The 8,597-nt window shown below is 39.3% G+C and overlaps 1 protein-coding gene across 3 annotated transcripts in view; it reads left to right on the top strand.

Moving 5' to 3' along the window:
- Positions 1-7,957, top strand: part of LOC133400363 (cytotoxic granule associated RNA binding protein TIA1-like) — a 26,452-nt gene extending 18,495 nt beyond the window's left edge. For 2 of the 3 annotated variants that reach the window (XM_061672914.1, XM_061672915.1), the window contains exons 11-13: positions 1-88; positions 2,795-2,946; positions 6,650-7,957. The exon at positions 1-88 is cut by the window's left edge and continues 51 nt beyond it. In XM_061672914.1, coding sequence (XP_061528898.1) covers positions 1-88; positions 2,795-2,946; positions 6,650-6,788 — 379 coding nt within the window. In that variant the 3' untranslated portion in view covers positions 6,789-7,957. The other variant, XM_061672916.1, reaches the window with a different exon arrangement.
- The last annotated feature ends 640 nt before the right edge of the window (positions 7,958-8,597 follow it).

An 8,597-nucleotide genomic window follows, 5' to 3' on the forward strand; every position in this document is an offset into this window, starting at 1 on the left:
TGCATTAGAGGGCCACATAGTCAAGTGCTACTGGGGTAAAGAGAACCCAGACATGATGAACCCGGTGCAGCAAATCCCTGTGCCTCAGGTAAATGTCAAATTTTTTTGTTACCTCCCATTATTAACGAGAGAGTTAAAAAAATAAATAAATGAAAAAAAATACATATATATATCTCAGTATGATGCAGTCCAGTTCTACACCACTGCAAAGTAACCGTCCGTCTGTCCATTTTCTAGATTGTTTACCCTCATTAGGGTTACGGTTGAGCTGGAACCTATCCCAGCTGACTTTGGGCGAGAGGCATATGCCCTGTACTTGGTGCCAGCCAATCACAAGGCACACCATTCACACTTACATTCTTACCTCAGAACAATTCAGAGTCTTCAATGAACCTAAAGCCTGCCGCACACCGAACGATGCAGCCAAACCCGACTGAACTCTTGCACAATGTGTGGGGTTTGGCAACTATTTTGGCTGATCACTTGGCCACTGGCTTTGCGGCGATTCAAAACTTGAATCATTGCACAATGTAACAACTCGCAGATTACAGTCAGTCAAAATCCACATAAATTTTCACACGCTAAAAATACTTTTCCGAGTTTTAAGATAGCGAGACCCAACCGGCCGACAATTATCTAATTAGTTTACAGATGTTAATGTTAAATCTATTAAGCGACGGAGCAATGTTAGGGATTATGTCACAACACAGAATGAACTAACTTCAAATTCAGAAATTGCCAATAAATACAGATAGATATTGTGCTGTATATTTTCCTGGAGAATGCATTTGGGATTAGCCTTTGAAGTTGGTCATAGTGAAAATTAAGTGTACAATGATTTTAGTCAATTCTTTTCCAGAATGAGAGTGGTTAAAGAGGAGGATGCTATTCATGTGGCACAGCTTGAAACAGGCATCAGGTGTAGGTGGGGATGGGCCTGGCTCAAATTGGAGGCCAAAACAAAAAGCAAAGAAATTAGGCAAATTTAATTATCTTAAATTTGTACATCAACATGTACTTGAGCTGTGTAAATAAGTTTTTCTGCATGAAGAATTTATTTATTTGCCTTATTGTACTCTTCAGAGTCTTCCAGATTGCTTAATTTATAAGGCTTTGGACCTCCCTGGGTGGTCGGTGGCGTTTCCGAGGTTGGGTCTCCTGGTGGACGGGCTCGCTGACTCGTCCCCCCCTCAATGCGCCGGCACACAGCAACTCCGTACATCAATTGATTAAGATGCATGTGATATAGTGTTCATTCACTAAAACGTTTGACAGACACTATAGACTTTAATTGCTTGTGCTAGGATCACTAATAACAGCACAGGTTATACTAACTAGCCTTAAATTAATCCACACGCAAACAAACCTTAGTGGCTGACTGGCTTCCTTCTCCAACGAAGCATTACAAATATCAAATTTTAACAAAACAGGTATACTCAAATGCATCTAATCTAGCCTAACTATTTACACTCATTATTGTCTGTCAACGATTTGTTACTTGTTGTGACTTGCAATCTTTTGTAGATAAAATGCCGTGAGGCTCATGCGGCATGAGGAAGAGGTGGAGTTTTAAGAGATTTGCTCTCAAGCTTTTTTTCCAACACTTCAGATTGGGTAATAATGTTTAAGAATAACGGACTATGCGAGGATTGACCAATAACACGGATTTGTAAAAAAAATATTAAATTGACAAAATTTAGAGATATTAGGTTTCCGCTCGACACCGATGATGTCAAATCAATGTCTCTGAAAAGGTCCATCAAAATGGAACATTACTTTTTGAAAAGACAGACTATTTGATACAGTTCTTATATTGGAGATCCCATTCCCCAAAAATGAACATCTGTCAAAATGTGAAGTCTGCTTGAAATGGCCACTTTGACCCAAGTAGAACACAGCAAGAATTTTGAAATTTTGATGGGCTCTGGAGAAATTGAGCTTTTTGAGATGAGAATATTTAAAGCAGTAATCTTGAATAGATTATATACAGTAGATTATAGAAAAATTAGTCATTAGTTATCCCACGGACTAACGGTTTTTAAGGATTGAACTCAAATTCGTCATGTCTGTCTATCTCCACAGCTACAATTGAGCTTTTTGTTTTGTTTGCTACTCGGTGAACCCGTTCCCATATTAGCTGGCAATTTTCAGTCAGAAATATCCTCTATTAAGATGATACGGGCTGAAATTTCAAAGTGTTCTCCAAGATGACCCCCTAAAAATTACCGTGACGTTTCTGAGTCACAACATGCCCTAAAAAACGACCTAAATTGAACATTATTCGTCAACAGAGCAGTGTGGGCTATATGTCATGAATTTCTGTCCTCAACTGTTTTTTCATGAATTTATTTTTCATGTAGGATTTTAAAGATGTTTGAAGTTCTCATTCCATGTTTTTTAAATAATTCCTCCAAGATAGTGGCCACCTGTCACGTTGCTAGTTAAAGATGAGTTATTCTTGGATAGAAAAGTCTTTGTTGTGTTGGATTGCAGAACCACACCGACAAAACGCACTCATGCATCACATCTCAGCAAGTCAAGCGTTGGTTGAGTTCTGTTTACGACATTCTTCTTGACTGAGTACGTGCATCTTTTTCAAAGAGATTGAGATTAAAACTCACATTCCCCACAAGACTCATTTTTATAGTATTTTTTTTTAAATTTTGAAGCAGTGTAGGTTTCTGTTATATGTAATGACTGCTCTTGTTTTTCTCAATTAGTTAGGCTGTCATTAAGGGATGTGCTGCCTCTAGCCATACTAAAAGCCCTTTACACATACTTATTTGCCCATCAGCAAAACAAGATGAGCTTCCCTGCTGCTCAGCCCTATAACCAGTGGGGCCAGTGGTATGGCAATGGGCCTCAGATCAACCAGTATGTCCCGAATGGGTGGCAGGTTCCCACCTACAGTGTCTATGGTCAGGCCTGGAACCAGCAGGGCTTCAAGTAAGTAGCACACCATGCACAGGGCCATCCATCACCACCTCCTTCTACTCCAGCATCACCAGGATTGCGGCATCACAAGCCAACTCTGGCTACAGGAGAGGAGCTGTGACACTTTTCTCTATATCTCTCTCAACCCCACATTCACCTACTTTCCGATCAGCCCATCTTGACAAGATGGATAAACTTTGATTTTTGTCTTTACTGTTTGTCATCCCAGACCATTTCACTTGATAATCAAGGATTTATTCCAATGTTGCAATTCAGTTTTTTCCATTTAAATTGTAAATTCAGTTTTCAGAGTTTCTAAACAATAAAAGAAGTGCTTTTAAACAAATCAAATGCTAAATATGAGTTTCATTCACTGTCCATACCTAAATGCTGCTTAATAATTGTATTTAAGGATTGCGGTCTTTAAGACTTACATACAGTGCTGAAAACCAGGGGAACACCTAATCATACATCAGATTTTACTGAACTGAATAGCCAAGTTATGAATATCCACAGATATTGAAAGGCAGTTCATCAAGATAAAATAACATGACCAGTCAACTGAAGCCAAAAACATTGCTTTCAAGTCACACCCAAGGATGAAACTATTAATGTATGCTATTTGGCAGCAGCGGAATCGCAACTAAGGCTACATTTACACTGCAGGGCATGATGCCCAATTAGATTTTTTTGTTTTTTAAATCCAATCTTTTTATGCAGTCGTTCACATTACAAAAACAAATGTGGCTTCTACTGTGGATGGAACATGTCCGTGACTTGACACGCATGCGCACTACTGCAAGGCGGCATGTTTACGGAAGTAAATGCGTCCCCTTGCGTAAGTCTCGTCATGGTGTATTGAATTGTACTGTTCACTTTGACATGAACTCGTCCGATACATGTCACATTGGGCAATAAAATTGGAATTGCCCTGCAGTATGAACATAGCCAGTAGGTTCATAGTTGGGTTCGGGTTTAAGGGTCAAGGATGATCAAGGAACCCGTTACACAGATGGCATCATAAGAACCTAAGCAACCACATCAGGAGGTTTACAGAGAACCATTACATCATTGTAAGATCTGACTGACAATGGCTCTTTGGAAGCCCTAACCGCTTCTAACCAATCTAATTGAGATGCAGAAACTACCAGAGATGCTCGTAGCATTCTAAACTATGAAATTATCAGACAGGATTGCTCAGAAATGTTATATACAGTCTCCTCCAAAGGTTTTGGAACGACAAGGTCAATTCCTTTGTTTTTGTCGTACACTGAAGACATTTGGGTTTCAGTTTAAAAGATGAATGAGATAAAAGTTCAGAATTCCAGATTTTATTTCTTGATCTTTACACTTGATGTGTTAAACAACTCAGGACAGAGCAACTTTTGGTTGAAGACACTCACTTTTCAAGTGAGCAACAGTATTGGAACATGTGACTGATGGGTGTGTCTAGTTTCTCAGGTGTTGCCTTTTAGAATCAATCTTAACAGTTCTTGTTTTTGGCTTTGGTTTTCATCTGTGAAAATGCATCTGCTGTTAAACAAACATGAAGACCAGAGAGCTATGGGAGAAAAGCAAACCATTTTGAAGCTTAAAGAAGAGGGGAAAAGTGATCGGAGCTATTGCACAAACATTGGGCATAGCCAATACAGCAATTTGGAATGTCCTGAAAAAGAAAAACTACTGGTGTACTGAGCAACAGACATCGAACAGCTCGGCCAAGGGTATCAACAGCAGTTGATGACAGAAACTTTGAGAGAACTGTGAAGAAACACTCAAAGGCAACAGTCAGTGACATCGCTGCCAACCTCCAGATGGCAGGGGTGAAGGTATCACAATCCACTGTTCGAAGAAGACTTTGAGGGAAGAAATAGACAGGCCATACAACAAGATGCAAACCACTCCTCAGCAAAAAAAAAACTGAAGGCCAGACTGGATTTTACAAAGTACAGAGATGAGCTTTTCTCCCATTATATGGACTGATGAGACCAAGATTAACCTCTACCAAAGTGACGGAAAGGCCAAATGATGGAGAAAGCAAGGATCTGTTTAAAATCCAAAACACACAAGATCATCTGCGAAACATGGTGGAGGTAATCTCATGGCTTGGGCTTGCATGGCTGCTTCTGGAACAGGCTCACTAGTCTTTATTGATGATGTAACTCATTATGGTAGCAGCAGAATTAATTCTGAAGTCTACAAAATCATTTTGTCTGGCAATCTACAGAAAAATGCATCCAAACTAATCTGGAGAAGCTTTATCATGCAACAAGACTGAACCAAAACACACGGCATACACAAAAAAAGGACTTCATCAGGGGTCTTAGACCTTAGGTCTTAGAATCACTGGACCTTAACCAAATAGGGCATGCATTTTACCGACTGAAGAGGAGACTGAAGGGAGAAACCACCAGAAACAAATAAGAACTTAAATGCAGTAAAGACCTGTAAAAGCATCTCTCATGATGAATGCAACTGTCTGGTGAAGTCAATGGGTCGCAGGCTTGATGGAGTAATTGCATGTAAGGGTTATGCCACCAAATATTAAGTTATTCACCAAGTTAATTTAATAATGTTGGTTCCAATACTAAAGCAAATAAAAGTGGGTGGCTTCAAACAAAAGGTCTGTCCTCAGTTAACACATCTAGATGTAAATACCATGAAATAAAAGCTCGAATTCTGAACTTTTGTGTCATATTCATCTTTTGATCTGAAAACCAAATTCAGTATACAACAACAAAAAAAGGAATTGACCTTACAGTTTCAATACCTTTGGAGGGGACTGTAGTTGTCACCATGGCCTGTCTTGCCGTCAACTCTCCTGTCCGCAATTTGTCATTTTAAGTTGTGACAAAGCGCAAGTACTGTATGGATCAATATCCTTGGTTTTGAACTGTGATTAAGTGTTCACATTTTAATATTTGAAATGTGGTGTTTTTGTCAATCACTTATCCTTGTGTCCCCCGCCCCTTTTTGTTTCCCTTCATTTTTTCTCCATTTATAAATACAGGCACATTTGAGACTGGATATGAATGTCAGAAGCATGTTTGTAGGTTCTATTCAGATTACAGTCAATGTTCAGTGATTTGTGTACCCCTTCCACATCCCTCCAACTCCCAAATAAAACAGCCATTTATTGTACAACATACACAGTTTAAATTCTTGGTGAACATGGATATAAAAGGGGTGATGCTGATAATATTTGAGAGTAGCATAGTAGTTTCATTCATTTTTGTCAAATGTACGGTAAAAGCACAATTCCTACAAGGAGGCCGGACCTCCCCTGACATGACATTTTCAGACAATACGTATTTATACTGAATTTTGTAATGTTTGCTCTGTTATGGCCAAATGTACTATAGGAAGATGGGGTGTACTCATCTTTTCCTAGTGTGTATAATTTCGGGATAACTCGTAATCTTTGCTGGTTTACACATGGTAAGGGGGTTGGACGAGATGTTGAGTGAAACCAAAAGCTTGCCGCGCTTAGCCTGTCTGCTCTTTGTCTGCTTGTCCACCATGTTTAATCAAATGACACCTTTCCCATCCCTAGTTTCTGTTTTTAATCTTTTTTGCTTCGTCTGCCTTTCCTTATTCAAGCATGTCCAGAGTCTAGTAGTTCTAATATGTATTATCCCCTTGGCTCCCTTTTCACCTCACCTCTTCTAACCTGCTGGCATTTTGTCTCTCTGTCTTGTCTACCTCCTTTTTGCAGTCACTTACCGGCCAATGCTGGGTGGACTGGCATGAGCGCCATCAGTAACGGTGGGGTTATGGAGCCCACACAGGGATTGAATGGGAGTATGCTAGCCAACCAGCCTGGTATGGGAGCCACAGGATACCCCACACACTGATAAGGGAGGGAAGGGCAGGAGATAATGTCAACCGTCTGCCATTTTTGGCATTAACGTGCTCAGTGGGGTTGTGTGACACCACCTCCTTTGTTGGCAGGACTAAGACTTTTATTCGGATGTGGATCTGATTAGGAAAATTGACTTCTGTTGGAGGTGTAAAAGGGATTTCTTTTAGGGGGGGTTTGAGGTCACGTGATCCAGCGTGTAACGATTTGACCCACAACAGGTATTTACATCCTCTGTGGGAGCCGAACTGGCTGAGATCCTGGGCTTGGATCATTTTCAAGGTAACTGTAAACTGTAAAAACAGAATTGTACAGGAGGAACTTTTTTTTCCAGGATTTTACAAATGGCTTCCATTGTAGTTCCTCAGAATCATTGAGGAGGTGTCTTTTTTTATTTTTATTTTTAAAGAAACTGTCAAAATTTGAGTTTTCCAAGTTATGAACTGTAGTTCTTTAAGGAATCGAAATGTGTTTCACATGTACAAAAATTTAAATCTATTGCAGGGATTGTTTGCCACTTCGGCTTCTCTGTAAAGGTAGATTGATATTGCAGTTTACTCCCCACTTTTACATGACACTTTTTTTTTTTGGGCATTCCATTTTTCATATATTTTGGACAGCCTCAACTCCTTAAGCCACATCTATATAACTCTACATTTGATACCATGTAAGTACAAATACTACTGTTAACTGTGAGTGCCTGCTTTAATTTTTGTTTCAACAACTCTATGGTTAACGGCCACATTGTGAGTAGCAGAGTGGCACTGCCAAATGTGACATGGTGTGAGAGGATTCTTCAATACAGGGACAGACAACATTGCCATGCAGTGCATACTTAAAACGTTTGACAAAATCCTGATGTAAATAAATATTTGACACGTATGTTTTTTTAGTGATCTGTTTTCTTTTGTTTTTTTATATAAAACTTTTTGAGTGGATCATTTAACCTTTACACCTACTCTGTTTGTCAGAGAGATGGAGGCCTCAATTGCTGTGGCCTTATAAAGCTGGTTTGTTTTAGCTGATAAGATGCTCTTCAATATGGCAGTGCCTACAGTTGTTTTCAGACCCTTTTGTTTAGAAAGGTGTTATTCCTGAGAACTGATGACTGCTACTGGAATAGTTTTCTTGCTTTTGTCCTATTAAAATGCTCATGAAGACGAATTATGTGTTTTATTTTGAGAAAAATGTATTTAATAGTTATCTTAAACTTGAAAGACAAAGTTTTGTTTTCGCTTTTTTTGTTTGTTTTTGAATCCTTAGACCTTTATATTCTATTGCTTTTACTTGTGAGTGAATAAATTCAAACGTAATTGTCGTTTTAGGCACCAGATGGCGCCCTCAGGCTATTTCCCCAATGCATGTTAGCTCCACTACAGCTGGCTTTGGAGGTTTGCTGCATAAGTCAATGGTTGAATGACTAGGCTTTTTCATATTGTTTTTTTTTTTTTTTTTTTTTAAATTGATTTTCAGATATCATTTTAGGCAAGCGGTTGTTTGAATATACTGAACGGTCTGTACGCGGAATACATTTGGTCAGGACAATTAAAAAAACAAAAACAAAAAACAGTGGAGTCTGACAGGCTGATAAATGGTTTGTCTCTTCATAGCTCCTTAGTCAGGATTGGACTGGACCAGGCCTCACTGAATCTGTCAGACAATGAGGTATGAGCAGATTATAGCTGGAATCAAAGTGGTGAGGCTTGCTGTCAGGTCATCTCATCTCTTGAAAAACAAACTTGCCATCGCAGTACTGTGCACACACACACACACAACCTGTGCTTACAGTTTCTTATGAACAATA

The sequence above is a fragment of the Phycodurus eques genome, chromosome 3 (assembly GCF_024500275.1).
Source record: "Phycodurus eques isolate BA_2022a chromosome 3, UOR_Pequ_1.1, whole genome shotgun sequence".
NCBI classification, from domain to species: Eukaryota; Metazoa; Chordata; class Actinopteri; order Syngnathiformes; family Syngnathidae; genus Phycodurus; species Phycodurus eques.